General features: G+C 35.1%; 1 protein-coding gene across 1 annotated transcript; it reads right to left on the bottom strand.

Annotated features, from left to right (window-relative positions):
* Positions 1–3,040: 3,040 nt before the first annotated feature.
* On the bottom strand, positions 3,041–21,696 carry LOC146534176 (ATP-dependent RNA helicase DDX42). Its single transcript, XM_085194799.1, has 15 exons — positions 21,263–21,696; positions 21,087–21,177; positions 20,511–20,677; positions 16,419–16,659; positions 16,063–16,219; positions 15,342–15,481; positions 14,516–14,615; positions 13,136–13,264; positions 11,963–12,137; positions 11,664–11,760; positions 11,170–11,320; positions 10,157–10,350; positions 9,587–9,696; positions 7,357–7,498; positions 3,041–3,230 (listed from the first exon to the last, which is right to left on the bottom strand). Exons 1-15 carry the CDS (start codon positions 21,502–21,504, stop codon positions 3,096–3,098), a joined length of 2,271 nt encoding a protein of 756 aa, XP_085050925.1. The 5' UTR covers positions 21,505–21,696; the 3' UTR covers positions 3,041–3,095.
* Between the last annotated feature and the right edge of the window lie 1,421 nt (positions 21,697–23,117).

Raw genomic sequence — 23,117 nt, 5'->3', positions numbered from 1 at the left:
TAAGACTTTTGATATTTTTGTGAGTTTGCTTTGAAGTATCTGAAATAGGCAGGCAGTATATTTGTTTGATAAATACAAATTGTGAAAAGAATTACAAAATAAATTTAAAAGCTAAATAGTAGTGACTACTGTACTAGAAGACTATTTAATAAAAATAATGTTTTAAGATATTCTTTGATTATTTAAAGCAATTTTATTTCTTTGGAATTTGTATTATATAGAACATAAAAATCAGCTTCACGCTGTATCCCGCACACAGCAGGGTAGGCAGAGGGAATCTAGTGTTAAGACACTCCGTTCCCCGTTCTGCCGATTTCTGGAGGCATTGCGTGTTGAGTGGCAGAACTCAACGCCGTGCTTTGCGTCGACACCAGAGCAAAAAAAACAACATCCACAGAGATTAATATTTTATAGAATAAAATGTAGGTAGTTACGTACCATATATACTTTGTTCATTGTAAATTGTATCAAAATCAATACACCAATATAGTTAAGAACCAATAACCGACAGACATAAAAACATTTCACAATGACAGATGATCAATTTTTACAATTATAACATGATGCAAATATTTAAAATTAAATTTAGAAAAGTCTAGAAGTTTTTGTTGTATTCTAAAATGTTTCTAACAATGACTTTAATTACATATCAAGGTTGACATCTAAAGGACTAGTTCGTAATTCGATATGCACTATTTGAGATACTTTACTCGGTATACTATATTATTTTGAATGTTTAATAACAAAAATATATTTAATGATAAAAATATCTTTATACTTTTCAGTATAAGTATTCAGTCATCGTTGCATAATAGGATATCATTATTTATTCTCATTTAGTATCGAGTACGAGTACCTAACACTAAAACTAAGTATCTATACGATGACACATTGTCTTTCAAGGACATCGCCATTGAACATTAGATTCTCTCTTCCCATGGTCCGAGAATTTTTATGTATTTTTGACGACGAGAATGAATTATTTACAATAGGTATACGCTCTAGCAACAAGGAAAAGCGCGGCGTTGAGTTTCACTGTTTAACACGTAACATGTCGCGAAAATAAGGCGGTGCGTGGAACACAGAGTGCCTTAACACTATGTTCCCTCTGCCCAACCTGCTATATGCGTGATACAGCATGACAAAAAACATAATAGAATCACCATTAATTATTGTATTATTTTTTTTGTAACAAACAACGTGTACCATTAACTTATACTAATGTATTCACGTCAGTGTCTGAAATAGTTCCCTTATCAGTCAAAACACTTTATCTTTAAAGTTTCGCCTCAAAGTCTGTTCGAATTAAAAAGTTATTAAGGACGCCCTACTTCGACTCATATGGTACGAAAATTAAGCTTATTTACGTTTATATACGTATACATAAATTGTGTGTGTGTGTGATATTATCATAAATATTTATTAAACAAAAATTTATCAAATATAAAATTCATGTCATTCAATTCATGGCATATTTAATATAAAAGTCTAAGTTTAATGTAAAAACAATAGAATAATTTATTTTCATTTCCCCCCCCTGTGGTCAACGACTTCATTTAAGGTTATCGTTTCGCGACGTTAAATTCCGCCATTTAATGCACAATGTTTCGAAAATTGGAAAACGGGGTTTCTTTATACTGAGTTCCCTCTGCCTACCTTACTAAGCGAAAAAAAGTATACAATATTTTTATGTGTGATCATTTCTATAGAAAATAAGCAGAAAGAACCTAAAAGTACCTAATACTATATATACCTACTCGTATTACTTGTAAAATTAATTATATGTAATTTTCATAAAATAAATTGTTTTCACTACAGGTGAATCCAGAGTATTTCTTAGTATTAAGTATTAGAACAAATCGTAGCAGCTAATCGCTCCACCGATCGGTGTAGAGTAGAGAAGTTTTAATTTATTCTACTAACTGTCGGTTGGCACGCCACCGCCCGCGCTGTGGCAGATGTGGAGTTTAAATGGTTTTACATACGATATAATAATATAAAATAAATCAAATAAAAACAGCTACACACCTAGTGATAAGACACTCCGTTCCCCACTTTCTGCCGAATTCTCGAGGCATTGCGTGTTGAGTGGCAGAACTCAACGCCGCGCTTTTACCTCGAAACAAGAGCGAGGAAATGAAAATATAAACGTAAATAAATACATAGTTTTCTTCCTCAAGTGGGGATCCATAACTGTCGCGTTACAATCACACCCTTGTGCCGCTGCGCCGCGAGGCCTCAAATATAATAACATCTATATGTTAAATATTATTATATATTAACATTGTCCTTTATGAAGAGAATATAGTAGGTAAACAGATTTTAGAAACAATACACTATAGAATATAATTCTGTTTTCGCTATCCGCAATGGTTTTATTCATCCATTTTCCTATATTTACTAGTATTTTAGTACTTAAGTAAATTGATATGAATTCTTAAATATAATTAAAATTAAACTATAAGTCAAATGTGAAACTTGGCAATTTTTTCTTTTTTATTTGTCTAATTCAAATTATATTGACATTAAGATAAATTATAAACACCACTCAATGCAAATAATAATTTATATTTATTTAATAAATGACAGATGACCGCTATCGTTCTAGAATTTAGAGTCACGACTTATAAAGCAAACGAATGATGATATAACTCTTTCAAATCTAAAAGAGACTGCTGAAAATATTGTAGTATTTAGTGATTCCGATATTTATTTGAAATAGAGAAAGAATGATTAAGGGGAAAAAATAACTTTTTATATCGGCTGTTATAACAATATATTATTAGAAGCTGTCATGGGGCAGGGGCACAAGTTGTGGGTCCACTCGGACCAATAAAATTCGGCGAATTTCCTCGCTCTGATAATATTCAGCGGAACATGGGGAAAAGAGGTGGGGGATCGTTTTTAATAGTAAATATTTATATAATTTATACTTAAAACTTTACCTACCTATATAGGCGTTTTACTTTCAATTGATACAATATCAAATATATTTATAAAGTATATAAAAAGAAGATGGGTAAAAATAAAACAGGCAAAATGACAACAACGCTCATATATTCACATGACATATGTAGGTATATACACGTAACACGTCACTCCCATCTGCTGCGTTTACCGCCGCGGCGCACCCTCTCGCCCCTCTCCTCCGCGTCCGTGGCCGCGGCGTTGACTCCGGGCTGCAGGACCGGCCGCGTTTGTTCCCACGAGTGGTCTGTTGATGCTGTGAACTATATAACAAAAAAAATAAATATTATATATTTGTTTATCCATTTATTAGTTTATCACAAAAGTACAGTGCAGACCGCGAGGTCTAAGCTGAGCTATGCATTTGTGTGAATGTTCAGTTTTTTATAGTGACATCTGAAAGCTTGGACTAAACCGATTTATACTGCCTTTTTACAACCGGCTGCGTTACATATCTTAATTTGTTATTTTAGTGTTCCATTGAAATATTTAAAAGTGAAAAATACAGTTAGTCATTATTGTACATGAAAGAAAAAATGTTTAAGACAAAATATTCAAATTCAAATTCAAAATATTCTTTATTCAAATAGGCAATTATTACAAGCACTTTTGAATCGTCGAATGAACATATGAATAAAAAGCTACCACCGGTTCGGAAGGCAGTTCTGCTGAGAAGAGCCGGCAAGAAACTCAACAGTTGCTCTTTTCAAAGTCAATGGTACAATCTATTACATTAGCTGACAGCTGTCCTGCCCGACATTCAATAGACATTAATTCCATACATGCTTATCCTGTAAATACTCTTGAACAGTGTAATACGCTTTACTTGTTAGAATTTTTTTTACAGATATTTTAAATTTTTGTAGTGGCAAACTAAGAATACACTGCGGAATTTTATTATATACACGTATACTCAGACCCATAAAGGATTTATTAACTTTTTGGAGGCGAAAACTTGGTGTAACAAGCTTATCTTTATTTCTCGTTCCTATCGTATGACTGTCACTATTTTTGATATGACAATTTATATTTTGTCGGACAAAGAGAATGTTATAATATAGAAATTGGGAAGCAACTGTAATAACACCTGCATCTTTGAAAACATCTCGCAGAGAATCTCGAGCTCTTAGATTATAAATATATCTCACGGCTCTTTTTTGGTGAACAAATATTGAATTGATATCTGCAGCACTGCCCCATAGCAGCATTCCATAAGATAAAATACTATGAAAGTAGCTAAAGTAGACTAGTCGGGCAGTTTCAACGTCCGTCATTTGTCTTACTTTTTTAATTGCGAACGCGGCAGAGCTGAGTTTATCCGCAAGTGCTTCCAGATGAGCGTTCCACTGGAGTTTGGAATCTATAGTTACACCTAGGAAAATAGCTGATTCCGACAAATTAAGAGCTTCTCCTTTAATTAGTAGGCTAAAATTATGTTTTTTAACATTTTGTAAAGTAAACTCAATACATTTAGTTTTTTTGGCATTTAACATTAGATTATTAACATCAAACCAACGAAGAATATGCGATAATGCACTATTCACTTCGTCATAGTTTATTTTATTTCGGTCAACCTTAAATATTAAAGAGGTATCATCCGCGAAAAGTACAATATCACATAGGTTCTTCACATAAAAAGGCAGATCGTTAATATAAATAAGAAATAAAAGAGGACCGAGAATAGATCCTTGTGGAACGCCCATCTTTAGAGGAGATCCAGATGATTTTACATTATTTATACTAACCCTCTGGATTCTTCGGTTTAGATATGAGGCAATAAGATCAAGGGCGGTACCCTGTATACCATAATGATATAGTTTTAATAACAGAGTTTCATGGTCTACACAATCAAAGGCTTTGGATAAATCACAAAATACTCCAATAGCATTTTGTGACTTCTCCCATGCGTCATAAATGTGCTTTAGGAGTGCTGCACCCGCATCCGTAGTGGACTTGCCTTTGGTGAAACCATATTGCTCACTATGGAAACAATTGTTAATATTTAAGAAAACTGTGAGCTGGTTGAACATTATTTTTTCAAATATTTTACTTAAGGATAGCAAAACAGAAATCGGTCTGTAATTTCCAGGCTCAGATCTATCTCCACTTTTGTAAAGCGGCACTATTTTACTATATTTCATTAAATCAGGAAAAGTACCGGATTCTACACAATTGTTAAAAATTAAAGCTAGATAAGGAGCAATGTTAGGTATAATTGTTTTAAGAACCTTAACAGACATGCCCCATAGGTCACCAGTTTTCTTTAAATTAAGGCTTTTAAAAGTTTTGACTATTTCATCCGGTGACACATTCTTAAACACAAAAATTTGTCTACAACAATTTACATGAGTTTTTAGTATTAATTCTGCTTCCGAAGGAGATGATGGCAGTGAACGTGTTACTTCAGTAGATATATCTGAAAAAAAATTTTGAAAAGTATTTGCCACTTCTAAATCTGAATTTAAGATTATATTATTAACTTTTAATTTAATAGGTTCACTGACAGCTCTAGATCTCCCAGTTACAGTAGTAATAGCATCCCATGTAGCTTTAATTTTATTATTAGAGTTCAAAATTTTTGCTTTTATATACATAGACTTAGCCTGGACACATACCTTTTTAAATATTTTTGAATAATTTGTAACTTTTAACAAGAACGCCGGATGTTGATTCCATTGCCTCATATTATATAATTCGTATAGTGTGTTTCTGCTTCGGTATATACCAGCAGTTGCCCAGTCGCTAAAAGTTATCTTCGAGTTTTTATATATTTGTTTAACTTTAAAAATGTTATCAAACTCTGTAGAGAGTAAATTAAAAACTTTACAATATACCTGATTCGGATTTAATCCGGTTATTTCTAAGGTTGCTATTTTTTCACTCACTTTATTATTAAAAAGATTAATTTTATTTTCAGTAATTGGTCTTATTGATATTTGTTTACGTTCTGCGACTGTTTTATCTATTACCGAAAACATTTGACCACAATGATCCGAGCTTAGATTAGTAATAATTTGGTTTTCTACAGTCTCACAATGACAAAAAACATTATCTATACAAGTAGCGGACGTATTCGTTATACGAGTTGGTTCAGAGAAAATATTAAACAAATTAAAAGATTTAAATAAATTTAGAAGACGAAGGCTTAGTGATGTCACCTGTAGTATATCTATATTAAAATCTCCGCATACTATTAAAGATTTACTATTCGAACTCAAATTATTAAGAACATCCTCCATTTTCTCTTCAAATACTTCAAAACTAACTGAGGGGGGTCGATACACGCATACTATAATATGTCTATTAAATTCAACGCAGGACAGTTCAATAGAACGTTCGTCGGAGAGAACTACTATATCTGGTCGCGATTTACAACGTATATCATTTCTTATTAATATAAGCGAGCCGCCGCGGATGGCCTTCTCTCTAACGAACGAACTTGACAATTTATAATTTTCAATATTTACTATATTACATTTCGAGATCCAGTGCTCTGTTATGCACATTACATGAATATTGAATTTTTTTAGAAATAATTCTAGTTCCAGTTCTTTGCCTCCTAGGCCTTGCATATTCTGATGTACAATGTTAAATTTAAATTTAAATGACCTAGGCGTTGTCTTATTGTCTAGTTTAAATTGGAACTTACATCATTATACTTTACAGAAGTATTATTAGTACTTTTTATTTCTATCGTTATACCATGTACAACGGGGTTTTGTATATTATATGCTACTAAAGTAGCAATTTGTTTTTTAAAATGTAAAGGTAGATACAATGTATCTTCTGTCAACTTACAGCTATTATAAATAAACTTATCTAAATCTAAATAAAAAAACGCGTCACTATGACGTTGAGTCGCATTATACAAGGTCATATTTAAATTATAAATATACCTATTTTGTCTATCTGTAAGGCAAGAAGAATATGGAAAAGAGCATATAACAAATTTACATTTACTTTTACTATGTAATTTAAGCAAGTTTTCTATACTCTTTACCACATCTTGTCTCCTCACTGACAAACTATTTCCATGTAATAGTACAATAGTACTATGCTCATTTACATTCATAGTCATAATTTTCTTAATATTAAACTGGTAACTGGCTCCAGGCGAACATGCATTAAATACTGAATTTGAGAAGTGGTGACTAAGTAGGGACCCAAAGCCTTGACCTAATTTATCAGATATAACAAAAATATTTCTTGATGAGGAGCGGGAGGAATTGACAATATGTAAATTATTTTTCTTATTTTTATTGAGTAAATTAAATATTAAAAATAAAAATAGTGGACACAACACTGTTCTTGATTTCACGCTGTATCCCGCATATAATAGGGTAAGGAGCGAGAAAAAAAGGACAATTTAAAAAAGGAACATGTATTTACCTGATTATACTGCGATCTGAATGCCTGTTTGAGTGACGCGAGGCGGTTGGTGGCGGGGCCGCCCTTCTCGGAGGGGGCGGGGACGGGGACGGGAGCGGTCGTCTCTTCATTGTAAGAGGGCAAGCCTGGACGCTCCTTATAACTATATCATAAAAAATACAATAAATCTTCTTACTAATATTATAATTGTAAAAGTTTATATAATTTTGTAAGTGATAACATAACAATATATTTAACCGGGCAAAAATATTTTAAAAGTGATAACATAGCAACCGGGCTTAAAATCGAAGGTCTTTTTTTGTAAATTTTAGTTAAATAAAATATCATGTATGTAACTGTAGTTTCATTTTGAAAAATAAATATCTTTAAACTGTATATTAATACGGTACAGTCTGACTGTACCGTATTAATAGTCGAGTCGTGGCCGTTTTGAAGTTAGTCTGCGCAGATTCTACGCAAAAATTCAGAAAGCCTAACTTCAGAACAAAAAACATTCTTTACCAAAACTGGACAAGACTTACCAATTATCAACTTATACCTTCTATCATAGCACTGTTGTGACGAAAAAGATACTTAGATAAATATTCTTATGAGAAAATTATTTGAAAAAACTATAACATTTAATTCCGTAAGACCACTTAAATAAATAAAATAAAAAAAAAATTCATACTATAGAGAAAACTTAAAAAATATACTTATTTAAAATACAAGACTTTTCTTGACGCCATTTGTATCGCAGGGTCAGAAACATGTGACTGTAAACGCGGCATTCGATTCCCATTCGAAGAAATTAAATATTAAATTTGGTGTCGAGACAAAGCAAGATTGTGGTAGTTATAGGGGCATTAAGCTTATGAGTCATACCATGAAGCTCTTCGAGCGCATGATCGACCTCAGGCTCCGCCGAGAGTGTACTGTCTCTGAGTCTCAATATGGATTTCAGCCAGGATCGGGCACCATGGACGCCATTTTCGCCCTCAGAACTTTGATGGAGGCATACAGGGAAAAAAGAAGAGCTCTGCATGTGGCCTTTTTAGATCTGCAGAAGGCCTTTGACTGTGTGCCTCGTCAGTGTATCTGGTGGGCATTGCGATCCAAAGGGATCCCTGAGACCTATATTGAGATTATCAGAGACATGTACCACGATTCCGCTTCTATAGTTAGGACTGCTGTTGGCGACACTGGACCCTTCCCGATTACGGTGGGGGTTCACCAGGGCTCGGCTCTTAGTCCGTTCTTATTCAATGTAGTGCTCGATACTGTCTCGGCTCACATCCAGGACCAGCCTCCATGGCTGATGATGTATGCCGACGACATAGCACTCATTGCCGAGAACCGACTGACGCTGGAGCGTAAAGTGAACCTCTGGAAGGGTACGCTTGAGAACGGCGGTCTTAAACTAAATGTGTCGAAGACAGAGTACATGGCCTGCGGGAGCCAGGACTCGAGCACCATCCTTATAGGTCCTGAGCCAGCCGTTAAGTCGGAGAAGTTCAGGTACCTTGGATCCGTTATGCACGAGTCTGGAGGCATCGATCACGATGTCCATGGCCGGATAAGCGCTGCCTGGGCCAAATGGCGGGAGGTCACTGGTGTGGTCTGCGACCGCAGAATACCGCCCAAGCTCAAGGGGCTGATATACAAGAGCATCGTCCGACCGGTTCTTTTATACGGCAGCGAATGTTGGCCAGCACTATCTCGGCACACTCAGGAGCTTCACGTCACGGAAATGAAGATGCTGAGGTGGATGTGCGGCGTAACGCGGTCTGACCACATACGCAACACATTCATTCGAGGTAGTCTTGGGGTCCGTGACGTAGCGGATAAGCTCCAAGAGAGTCGCTTGAGATGGTTTGGCCACGTTACGCGCCGGCCTAAGAACTATGTCGGACGCAAGTGCCTTGCTATACCAGTCCCTGGGGTGCGACCTCCCGGACGCCCAAGGAAGCGCTGGTTGGATGTCGTGATGCAGGACATGAGAGCCAATGGTCTAACCACCGAGGATGCAAGAGATCGTGCAAAGTGGAGTAGGTTGTGTAGGAAGGCAGACCCTGGCAATAGCCGGGATTAATGCCCGGATGAAGAAGACAAAGCAAGGCCTCCAGAATTCGGAGGAAAGTGGAGAGAAGAGTGTCTAAACACAAGGCTTCCTCTGTCTATGCTACATGCGGGAACAAAATTAAATAGAAAAAACAAATGTTTAAAACTAAACAATAACAGCCTCACATACCCTAATCCACATCCGCCTATGTTGAGGTTTTTTCCTTTGCCCTTCTTGAAGCGAGATTTGCGGAACCACGCAGACTGCATCGCGAGCTGCATTAGTTCCTCTGGTACTTCCTATTACGTATATTATTAGTTAATATTAATATTTCAACGCTTTTGTCCTGAAGAGACATTACACGTTTCGAGATCTAACAACTAACGTGGAACGGCAAATAAAAGAACTTGGCCAATTTTTGGATATTGCCCACTACAGTACTTTAGAAGATTAAACTATATATATACATATTGTGTTAAATGTTAATGTTAGAAGTTCTTACTATCTTATCGTAGTGTGTGTAGTTTTTGTACTATGCCAGTGACACTGTGTTATAGTTCATAAATATCTGTAATGAATAATATGAATGTTTACTAAAATATGTGTGAACATCTGTGAAAATCCATTAACGTTTATAAATGTTCTAAACTCCTGTTAATGTCTATACATGTAAATTAATGGTTATTACATGTAAAGCAAATATGATTGAATTATCGCAACTGCAATAGCTTGTGTAACAAATACGTTTGTGTTTGATACCTGCTGTGCGCCCTCCAGGTTCCTCAGCAGGTGCCCGGCGAACTCCCTGTCCTTGTCCCGGGCGAGCAGCGTGTAGGCGGTGCCGGGCACGCCCGCGCGCCCCGTACGCCCCACGCGATGCGTGTGCGTGTCCACGTCGCGCGCCACCGTGTAGTTCACCACGGTGCGAATGTGGGGGATGTCGAGACCTCGAGCTGGGCGACGTGAAGGAAATATGTCACTAACTTGTCCTTAATATGTTACTAACTCGATGTTAAGTTGTTATTTCTCGGCGACGACCATGTGACCACTCATCCACACATGTGATCACTTATCTACACATCTGACCACTCATCCACACATGTGATCTCACATCCACACATGAGAACACTCATCTACACATGTGATCACTCATCCACATTTGTGATCACACATTCTCACATGTGGTCCCTCATCCACATATGTAACCATTCCTCTATATATGTAATCACTCATCCACTAAGACATCAATTTCTCGACATTTGTATATCTAGACGAGCTCATTGGGATTAGAACGATTAGATCTGAACCAAATATTCTAATAAGAATAATAAATACATACATACGTAAACTTTTCCAATTATAAAAAAAGATTTTGAGCAAATTTCCATTTATAAAGGTGAACCTTATTGTATATCTATTCTGCAAAAACAGACTTTTCAGAACGATTGTTCTAAATTGGATATAATTAAAGACAAGTTTTTCCTATCTGAAAAGACTTAAGAAATATTTGTGCAATATCAACCTCGATCCAGACAGTTCAATGCTGATAAGTTTAATACGCAAAAACACAAAGCTGTAGGTTTTTAACCATGATTTGCTGGTCAGATTATTAAATATGTCAACGAACTAATCCGGAAATGTTTCCTAGATGAAGATGATGATGAAGATGAGTTAGCAGGTGAATAAATGAATCAGAAAATGAATGACAGAAATTAATGAATAAGTGAATTAACGAATGACTTATTAAGTGTATAACATCAATATAATCATACCAGCAACATCAGTAGCAACCAGAATGCTTGTCTCCTGTCTCTTGAAGGCTGTGATCACCTTGTTCCGGTCCGCCTGTTCCATGTCGCCGTGCAAGAGGAGCGCGTCGTACTGCTGGATGCCAAGGTTGGCAGCTGTTTGTTCCGCTTCCAACTGGAATATTAGTTATTTGTGGGTAAAATTGATTGAGGAGTTTGTTTGTTTGTTATCTAGATCAAAATTGAAGAAGTAGGCAAAAAGTAAACTTTAGTTTATGTTATTTAGATATACCTGTTGCTACAATATTGTAGTAAATAAAATTTCATTATGTTTAATGTCAATTACAACAGCAAAACGAAAATATTTAATAAATATTCTTTAATATTATATTTGAATCCAAAGCTACTATAGCATATTGTAAATACTCAATTTGTTTGTTTAAAACTATTTATTAGATTGCATCATAGAAGATGAAATTATATTTTTTATATTGAATTTATAAAATAGTGTAATTTACCTTTTTAGTAACAAATATTAAGACACTTCCGGCGGATAAGAATTCTACTAAATTTTCTAATAACCAAGGCCACTTCTCTTCTGGTTTGTTGAATATTCTGTAATCATAATAATGTTGACAATTATATAAATAAACAATAATTTCACAGAAAACTAAGAAAGTTGACACATAAAAACAACCCCTCTTTTTTTATGGAAGCCATTTTTAAAATTAAGCCTGCCTCTCCGGCCGCACATGCGCGCAGTTTGAGCGCACGAGGGCGAGTGGAGGTATATGACAGACAGACAGACAGCACTCACCGCACCCTCTGCGTGACGAGCCTGGCGGCCTCCCCGGCGGCGCCGTGCTGCACGCGCACGGGGTCGTGCAGCGCGTCGCGCGCCAGGCGCTCCACGCGGCGCGGGAACGTGGCCGAGAACAGCAGCGCCTGCCGCTCCGGCCGCACGTGCGCGCAGATTGAGCGCACCTGCGGCTCTGCGGGAGCGAGGAAGGTGGAAGTTTTTATATATTTGCATAAGTGTGCGCTTCATATATAAAATGGACACATACGTAACACACGCACTTAAGATCTATATTCATACGTAGAACACGCACACATGCGCGCAAGCAGAAGTTAAGACAACTATAGTCTATTCATTTGGTTGTGAGACAAAATGTAAACAAAGAAAACAAAGTACCTTATAAAAAACCTTTTATAAAAAGGCGAACTTTTTTATTTCTATTTAATTTTTGTAGCAAAGGGTTTCAACATATATGTTTCTAGCAGTTAGCTGTAGTGTTCTTATATTAACTTTTCCATGATTTAAACTAAACAATAAAAAAAGATTGCAAGTAGTTTAAAAAACTATTTATTTATAAATTAAAATAATTTTAATTTTATTTTTTTGTAGCTTTGAATTAGATAAACAGTTATAATTATATTGAAATCTAAAATAAAAAATATTATTCAGTCTATAATTTATTAGTATTGAAATGTATTCGAAGTTTGAGAATAAGATGCTTCGGTGTTGCGTTTGGATGTTTTAACATGTCAACTATTAAATATACTTATTATATTATTAAAAATTAAGAAAATAATTTAAGTCATTTATGGTATTGGATTTGTATTAAATCCTAAAAACTTGTATAAGTTATACAGACATGTTTATATAGTATTATTTACAGTGCTATTAGTGCATTTACTACTACACTACCATAGTTATTTTCATAAAATATATTAACTCCATTCATCGTGACCTATAAAGTAACCTTATTCTGGTTTGTTTATCTCATGTCTCCCTGAATATGGTGTAGCACAAACACTACAAAATTTCTTATAGATATAGCCATTTCAGAGTTAGTTCTCTTTAAGTTATGAACCCGAAAACACGCTACCTTAAATGTTCCATAAAAAATTAAAATATATAAAAAATCCAAATACCTATAATATTTAAATTTTCATAAAATATAACAAACAAACAATATTGACTTACCAAAACCCATATCAAACATCCTGTCAGCCTCGTCGAGCACCAAATAAGTGACTCTTTGCAGATTGGTCGCTTTACACTTGATCATGTCTATCACTCTGCCGGGTGTCCCCACAACAATTTCTGCCCCATCTTTAAAAAAAATCATAATTTTCAACGTTTCATTCATTTCATTATAAAAAAAACTTCGCTTACGTAGCCAAATACACATAATTAATGATTGTAAATGACACATAACTTATTCTAATGATACTCATAGATTACAACACTACACACAGTACACCCAATATCTACATCGAGTGTCTTCGTATGGACACGAGTGACTCTAATTCCAAAATTTATTGTGACGCGAATTGGTGTGTCCAAGTGTCTAGTGTAGTATAAAACTTTTCTGAAAAGGTGTGTCACTTATTATTAAATCGCACCACGCACCATCAACTCATTTACATTATCATCAGTTTTCTCTTGAACTGGGACACAATTTCCGTATACTTACCCATAGAGACTACTCAGTACATGTGTAAACAGTAAATACATTAATATCTGACATCTATGGCTGTGGTAGTCTATTCGTACCATAAGTGCGATAGATGATTGTAACTGCAGGTTACATGAAAACGATTAACGTGATATTATATAACTTCCTCGATAAATGGACTATATTTCGACGTAATTGTCATGTATCTATGCACTTATCTATTTATTTATTTATTTACTTATTTATTTATTTATTTTTATTATGTATGTGTATTCTATGTAGTTTATGAGATAGTATTTATGCAGGTGTATAAATATATATATGATTGATCGCGCCATGCCCTGTCTTTTAAATAGATTCTTCTAAAATTAGGTTGCCTGGAAGAGATCACTTTTAGTGATAAGGCCGCCCTTTCACATTTATTTTTTGTACGTTTTTTTTTTTTTTTGTTCTTGTTAAATATTTAATATGGTGTGAAATAAAGAGTTTTTATGTTATGTTATGTTATGTTATGTTATGTTATGTTATGTTACAAATAAGAACATTTCAGTTCTAACCAAGAGTTCCTGAGATTCGCGCGTTCAACTAAGCAAACTTCAGCTTTGTATTATAATATAAAAATATGGATTTATAGATCTGATTTGAGAAGAATATAAAAAGAACAAAAATAACCTAGTACCTACACACATCATATAATACTCCAACGATTATTATATAATCATTTACGGACATGGCATATAGGGTGTCGGAATGCAGTGTTTTAATTTACTAAATAAGAAAAAATAAAATAATTTTACTTATAACCATAGTATAACGATGTCAAAGTCCAAATTATATATTTTGTTTTTCGATTTTCTAGACTTTGATGTCTTAATATTTTATGCCTAATTAATAATAAAAATTACCTTCTAACGCTTTACTCTGTTCCCATTTAGAGCCACCACCGTAACAGCAAATACAACGAATATTGTATACTTTGCCAAATTTCTTTGCCTCCATGTATATCTAAAATAAAAAAATTAAAGCTGATGATGTTAAAACACTTCGTTCCCCACGCACTGCACTATTTACGAGACATTGCGTGTTGGGTGGTGGAAATCATTTATTATTATTTGGTATTAAGAAAGTTACAATAAAATATACCGTTCAATATGAATTAAACATGCAAATTATGATTATCCATATTTATTGAATTTAAAATAGATTCACCAAGTGTTACTGTAAACGCCACGGATTGTTGATTCGATTCCTAATCCAGGAAATTAAAAATTGAATATTTTCATTTTTTCGCTCCGGCATCGAGACAAAGCGCGGCGTTGAATTCCGCCACTCAACATGCAATGCCTCCAGAATTCGGCGGAAAATGAGGAACTTAATACTAGGTTTTCTCAGTCTATCCTGGACAAATTGTGCCTCAGTTAAGACAAAGAATCAGAGGAATACATATATAATTATATATGCATATCTTAGAGGAGACTCGATTAAACGGACTCACTAGCTAAATATAGGGATGTATCTTGGGAAACTATTTTCTCAATAAGTATTAATCAACTAACTTTGAAAATTTTAATTCGTTTACAATATATGTACAGACTACAGTAATATGTCAAAAAAATTAGAACCTTCGATTATATGGATATTCGATTAGCCAAATGTCATTAACCACTAGCCCAGTTACTCTATAACACTAAAGTAATTTAAAAAACAACCGATAACGTATAAAAAATATACCTGCTGAGCCAATTCTCTAGTAGGTGCCAATATGAGTCCGATAGGTCCATCTCCGGGTGCCAACTCCTTCTGATCCATGATATGAACTAGCAAAGGCCATAGAAACGCTGCCGTTTTACCTGAACCCGTACGAGCAATACCTGGCAAATAAAGAAAAAATATTATATTATTTCCCTATATTCAGTTTAGAATCGAAAATATTAAATATTTCATTTTCTGAAATGGGAATCGAACCTACAAGCGCCACGTTTACAATCACACGCTGACCCCGACCACATCTAGTCACTCTTTTTTGTTTCTTAATACAAAGTTGAATATTAATTAAAATCCTATTCATTTCATCATCATCAGCCTGTCCTCGACCACTGCTGGACATAGGCCTCTCAAATGGCACTGAGCTCGATCTTCGGCTCTGCCCATCCAGCCGTTGCCCGCCACTTTGCGAATATCGTCACCCCATCTAACGGGAGGACGTCCTACATTACGCTTGCCGAGGCGTGGTACTATTCATTTAGTTATTATTTATTTGTATATTTATGTTTCCTTGAATTTAATTAAAAAAATCATAAAAAAAAAGTAGCTATAAAATGGAAAAAAAAAATTAATGATATAGAGTGATCTCAAAATTATAAAAAAAACATTTATTACCACCTTTCCACCCAAACCAAAAATATCCTTTAAAACGTAAAATGAAAGAAAAATAAACGGTTAGATAGCTCACCAATAAGATCCCTTCCCGACAATGCAGCCGGTATACCAGCAGCCTGTATGGGCGTCGGCTGAGTATACTCCGACTTTCGTATCGCCTTCATTAGTTGTTCATCGAAGCCGAGATGGGCAAAGCTGCTGACTGGCTTTGGAGGGTCTGGGCCTGTTATCTGTTTGAATATATATTACTTTATTATATCCTGCAAATAGTAAGGTGGGCAGAAGGAACCTAGGAACTTGTGTTAAGACACTCCGTTTCCTATTATGATACTTTTATTTTCTATTTTCCACCGAGTTCTTGAGGCATTAGGTGTTGAGTTACGGATCACACTGTTTTAGTAAAGCTATACATAAAAACATAACACTCACTTTAACCCCCAAGTTCTTCTTCAACTCCTCAACCTGCTGATGATCAAGTTTCTCTATATCAGCATGTGGAGTGTAGAAGTTCTTTTCAAATGGTTCATATTCAAACTCTGAATGGTCTATGGGTGGAAGGGGATCTATGAACTTCTTCTTTGGAGGTGGTATGGGGTTCCCATCCTCGTCATACTCTATTTCTACATCTGAACCGTCGTCTTGTGTTGTAAGCGGATGATCTTCCATGTATCTGGAGATATTAATAAGAATCGATAACATGAATTGAGTGACAAATAACAAGTGTTATTGTAATTACACTTATTTGTATGTGTTTTTAAGTTCAGTTTAAGAATATATCATCTCTCTAATAATGTATTGTAAATGACAAAATTGTATAAATGGCACTAATTGAATAATTATATTTGTTGAGCCATATTGAGCTAGAGCTGTGGAAGCAGTTGTTACTGTTAGGGACAACTGAAGCTTAAGCTTAGGCAAATATTTGATGTAAATTGATTTCTTTTTTTGCTTCACACTGTATTCCAAACCTGGGAACCTAGTGTTAATAATATAAGTAACTCCGTTTCCAATAAGATACTTCTGTTTCCCATTTTCCACCGATTTTTGGAAGCATTGAGTGTGATTGGTGGAACTCAATGTTGCGCTTTGCCTCATTATCAGAGCAAAGAAATTTTTTTTTTTTTTTGTTAGATGATCTGCGATCAGTCGATAACTATGAGCAGATTAGGTGAAGGTAAAATGTCTTGCCAGGGAGCTTCCCAATGGAAGCAGCCTTTTTCAATGTCTGGAGTCTAGCTTTTGAATATCATGTCGCTTTAAGCGCTCATGGTAGCTGACATTAAGTAGGTCAGATGCAAGGATATTAGGGTGATTCCTTAGCCGGTGTTTATATCTTTGAGCTGAGATCCTTATTTCATCTTTTACTGTGTTGATTTTCAATGCTTCATGTATTTCGGCATTTGTTATAAACCATGGTGTATTGGCTATGTCTCTTAAGATGCCATTCTGCAATCTCTGTATAATTAAAATGTTGGAGTTGCATGCGCTTCCCCAGAGTTGGAGACCATAAGTCCAGACTGGCTTAAGGATGGTTTTATAGATTAGCAGTTTGTTATCTATGGATAAGACTGAGTTGCGCGCCATTAACCAGTACATATTTCTGTATCGTAAGTTGACTTCATCCCTTTTTGTTTTTATATGTTTTTTCCAGGTCAGTTTGCGGTCCAGGTGCATTCCAAGATATCTGATAGTATCACTCTGAGGTAAGTAGTTGTTTCCTAATCTAACTGGTGGAGAATCTTTCTTTCTAAGGGTGAAAGTGATATGTGCGGACTTTGTAGAACTAGCTCTGATTTTCCACTTTTGAAGCCAGTCGTTTATCCCATCAAGGCCTTTTTGGAGGGTAGCAGATGCTAGGTCAGGGTTTTTGTTACTAGCTAGAATAGCGGTATCGTCAGCGAAGGTAGCGGTAGTTGTATGACATGTTTCTGGAAGGTCTGACGTGTACAATGTGTATAGTAACGGGCCCAGAACAGAACCTTGAGGGACACCTGCTTTTATATTATAAAAATCTGAAAATTCTCCATCCTCTTTGACTTGGAATATGCGGTCTGACAGACATGATTGCAACAACAGAAAGTAGCTATGCGGAACTGATTTTTTCAGTTTGCAGAGAAGACCCTTGTGCCAAACTTTATCGAACGCTTGTTGGATATCTAGGAAGACCGCAGAGCAATATTCCTTATTTTCGAAGGTGTTTCTTATAACTTCACAAACTCGGTGAACTTGTTCTATGGTAGAGTGGTAGTTTCTGAACCCAAATTGGTGGTTTGGTATGATCTTGTTTTCAGTGAGTATTGGAGTTATTCTGGCTAAAAGAAGTTTCTCGAAAAGTTTGGAGATTATTGGCAGGAGGCTAATTGGTCTATAGGAGCTCGCAGTATGTGGTGGTTTACCAGCTTTGTGGACCATCATTACAATTGATACTTTCCATATCTGTGGGAAGTATTGCACCCTCATTATTCCATTAAAAAGAGTAGTCAAGTAAACTATGGCATTCTTTGGGAGTTTTTCCAGTATTTCTTTGGTTATCAGGTCAAACCCAGGAGACTTATTATTTTTAAGTAGACTTATAGCTCTTCTAACTTCGCGAACTGTTATTGGTATGGGGGGTAGAGATAGTTGGAGATCTTGGTTTAAAATGTTTTCAACTTCCCTCTCCGCCTCTTCGCAAACATCTTCGTTTGGTTTGAATACATTGGCCAGATGTTTAGCGAATTCTTCACTTTTCTCTTTGGCAGTCTTAATCCATCCATTAGTATCTTTTATCGGGTATTTAATGGCGTGTGGTCCCTTAAGTGTTTTAGATATCTTCTTTAGAGAGAGATTCGGAGGTAAAGTACCATTAAGGCTTTCTAACTTATCCTGGATAGTTTTATTTTGCGCCTCATTCAAAATTTCTTTTAATTCTTTAATGGCTTTATTCAAATAAGTTTTGTCGCGAGGTAGTCTAGTATAGTGCCAGATGCGACGAAGCCTTCTCTTTTCTAACACTTTTTCTTTAATGTCAGCTGATATGTTTCTAAGAGTTTGCTGGTTGGTTCGGGGTGGAGTGTTTTCCCAACATGCCATTTGGATAACGTTAGTTATATGAAAGGCTGCCTCTTCTATTTCTTCTGGTGTCTTGAGGGACCTTTTCAGATTTAGGTGTGTATCTATGTATTCCCGGAAGCTCTCCCAATCTGTATGTCTGCTGCACAAGCATTCAGGCATCGCATAACAAATTAGTGTTGTACTAATAGTAAGTAAAACTGGAGTGTGATCCGAGCTACTATCATGACATGACTCTGCTTTTAGGTAATGTTTTCCAAGTCCTTTAGTAACGAAGAAATCGAGGAGGTCTGGTTTCTTTTTTGGATCGGTCGGCCAGTATGTTGGCTCTCCAGTGGTGATGGCATCCAGGTTGTTATTATCAAGACACAATTTAAGCTGCCTGCCTGTGGTGGATATCAATCTGGAGCCCCAATGAGTGTGTTTGGCATTCCAATCACCTCCAACAACAAATTTACATCCCAGGGTTGAAAAAAAGTCAGTGAACATTGAGCTGTTAATTGTATGCCTTGGTGGACAGTAGATTGCTGAGAGACTGAAATGGCCAAACTTGTCTTCCACAGATACGGTGGTTGACTGAATATGGTGAGTTTTGTATTCAGGTTGAGGATGATGTTTAATAGACTTCCTAATTATGATTGCAGTACCACCATGGCCAGTGCCGTCCGGGTGATAAGTGACATAGGTTTTGTAATCTTTGATACTGACTAAGTTTTTCACAGTGCAATGTGCCTCTGAGATCAGGACTGCATCAAGTTTATGGGTATTAATCAGGAGTTCTAGTTCACACTTATTTGGAGCTAGTCCGTTAATGTTCCAGGTGGCTATTTTTAGCGTCATTATTTTAGCTTGGTGACGAGGGTAGTCAAGAGACTCATAAGAGTACTCATCTGTTGTAAGAGGTAATCAAATTGTTTAGCTTGGTTTTTAAGTAGCTGTTCAACTGTGTTGAGTGGTAAAGAAGAAACGACTTCATTATCTACATTCTTGAGTACGTCAGAATAAGTGGGTTGTGTTGTTGACTCTCTAGTATATTCTTTTGTGAATTTCATATTTTTTGCGGGTATGTTACGTTCCACGTCAGAAAATTGAGTCAGGAGTGCCGGTTTATAGAATGTTTCCATTTTATTTAACTTCGGTTTTCGCCTTGCAAGAATCTCTCTATAGACACTAATTAAATAAAAGCAAAGAAATTAAAATATTAAATATTTCATTTCCTCAAGTGGACATTGAACCCACAGCTGTCACATTTGCTGTGGGGTTACATACTTGTGCCCCTGCACCATAATTGGCCTCTTTAATAAAGTAATTCACATTATACCTGTTTGCTTTCACATTTTAATGCAAAAGATAACAAGGTGTTTATTTACTTTTCTCAGTGTATAATAATTTAAATTTTTAAATAAATATTTTAGTCACATTAAAAAAAAATTAAAATCATTTACCAAAACATTTATCAAATTTACTAACTTATAATAACTTTCTTCATCGTCCATATCATCAATATCACCCCTTGTGCCTCTTGCAGTGTCTTTGCCGCTAACCTCATTTTCCTTACTGGTCTTAAGGTCTTTAGCTGCTTGCTGTTCTAGCCCCGCCATGTATGCGTCTAAAGGATCCTCCTCATCATCATCTGCCTGTGTTAGGAAGAAATATTACATAAGCATATAAAATTTATAAAAATCAAAAAAATCAGATTATTAAATATTTTTATAGCTTCATGCTTTTTCCGACATAACAGGCAGAAGGAATCTCGTAATAGACACTCCATTCCCCACTTTCCGCCCAACTCTCAAGACACTTGATGTGAAGTAGTGGAACTCGCTGCACTGAGTCTTTTGTCTACTAAACCTAAGAAATTAAAATATATATAATCATTCCCATTATTGAACAACAAAACTTCCACAATGATAGTATTTTTAAACAAACACTGTCCTACTGTGTAACAACAGCCCCCAATTATTAACTATTAAATTTTATTGTATATTTACATTTTTGGAATTTAATTTTTAATAAATTATTAGAAAACCTTTAGTTTTCCCTTACCCTAGAACTAGTAGCTTCAAAAGTAGGACTTCCAGGTGCAGGAATATATGCCAGAGCTGGGGTGGGAGGTTCCTCATCTTCATCAAAATATCTAAAAATAATACACATTTCAATTATTATTTTAAATATATAATTACATAGTTAATTTCTATATTATATTTCTTGAAATCACTTACTCATCTTCAGTTTTCGCTCGTCTTTTCCCAATTGACCCTAGATTACCGGTGACTGCTGTTTCAGTAATAGAGTTCATGGTAGAGTACCCTTGCTTAGAGAGACCAGAAGCTGGTGGAGGAACGGCGTGCATCGAAGCAGGAGGTGGTGGAACTGCATGCAATGACATGTTAGACGGGTTTCGTTTGGGCATTGAAAAGCCAGCAAAACCAAAGCCTTTATTTCCACTCGAATTATAACTCATTTTGTATATATTTTTCTATATGTTATATAAATAAAGAAACTTTATCATCACTTAAGCGTAATTACTAAATTAAATATATCAATAAAAGTTTAACTAGTCGTTAGCACTGCATAATATAATTTAGGTTAAAATTGAGAAATTAGATATTTTCAATAAAACCAACAACAGCTTACAAAACGTCAAACTTAACTAAATGTCAATTTACACTTCACAAAATGTTAAATATTGCCAGTAGATAGTTACAGAGTAAAAATAAAAATATAGAAATTTATAATAATGGACACACATTACGGTATGGTAAGTAAAGGACACTATTGTTTTATCACATCACATGGATTAAACATTATATCATTTCGAATACAAAGTTTCAACTAAGATTAATATTCTCTTAAGAGTAGATATGGGAATTTGACCACTGTTCTGTTCTTTATTTCGTTATATTGTTTAGGCGTTCCGAAAGTACTAATTGAGCACTAAGTACTTCATCAACATCAGATTGTATGGAGAACAAATGCAGGGGGACTGTATAGCAAGAAAGAGACAATTTTATATAATAGGAGAATTGACTCAGACATTTGACCACCGTTCGGCAGTTTAACATAGAAATGGTAACCCTATACAAATTTGACATCTAATTGTTGACAATGACAATTCGCATATAAATGAAATCTCACTACCTGTATTCTGTATAAATTTACTATTCAATAATAAATTCACCAATTTAGTTCCTGCCTAAAAATGTTGTTGCAAGTTTTTGTTCTAGTATTTTGTTTACTAGGTATTAGCAATGTGGAGGCGGCAGGAAGTTACGATTTTGGCGATTTCTTAGCTACTGTTTTAGGTGTTGGCATAGCTGTAGTAGGTATTCTGGCATGCTTAGGTAAATATGCGAGACAGCGTGCAAGAAACGAGTTTATTTAGTGTGTTTATGTAAGTATTTTGAGTTTACACAATATCTAATTTACATAATTAATTCTGTTTTAGTTGAGAAAAACTTGTTTTATTGTTATATTTTTCATGCAGTGTATGTTATGCTCTATTAGCCAGAAATCATAAATAAATTGCTTATTTATTTCAGATAAAAAAGATATGCCAAGAAGACAACTCCACATTATATGTGACTGAAAATAATATAATCTATAAAAAAGCTATATATCATAATATATGTAATATGTATAGCACAATATAATAATTTTGTAAATGTTAAGTGTTACTTCTCATTATAATTCTTAATGTATTTGTTTTTTGCAAGTTAAAAATTATATTTGATATAAATATTTTTATTACTATTTTATTTGCCTTATAATAGCTGTCCCTTCAAAGTCTTATAAGTTCTCATTAACCTACTACATACATACAATACTTATATATTAATATTATAAAGCAGGAACTACTGGATCAAATTAAAAAAGTATTTTTCTTTTGCCTGGTCCATTTACCAAAGAAAACTATAGGCTAGGTTTGCTTCTCATTCATTTTTTCAATGTAATCCACTGTACCTGTGGCCAGAGTTACATTGGGGCCGGGTACTTAAAATGTGTCATGTTAAGTTTTTTAAATGGTTTTTATAATTTCTATTTGACCATGCAGGAGACGCCACAGGTGGAAGCTAG

This window comes from Heliconius melpomene, chromosome 12 (genome assembly GCF_056956725.1).
Source record: "Heliconius melpomene rosina isolate 202511_hmr_F chromosome 12, ASM5695672v1, whole genome shotgun sequence".
Lineage (NCBI taxonomy): Eukaryota > Metazoa > Arthropoda > Insecta > Lepidoptera > Nymphalidae > Heliconius > Heliconius melpomene.
This window is presented reverse-complemented; position numbering and strand designations above follow the sequence as displayed.

Bases quoted from the DNA above. Each gene is read 5' to 3' on its own strand.
- LOC146534176 (XM_085194799.1), bottom strand. From the start codon at position 21,504: ATGAGTTATAATTCGAGTGGAAATAAAGGCTTTGGTTTTGCTGGCTTT. The intron at 20,678-21,086 runs GTAAGGGAAAAC...TTCCTAACACAG, and splicing joins TTGAAGCTACTAGTTCTAGG to GCAGATGATGATGAGGAGGA. The intron at 14,616-15,341 runs GTATATTTTTTA...TTTTTATTTTAG, and splicing joins CTAGAGAATTGGCTCAGCAG to ATATACATGGAGGCAAAGAA.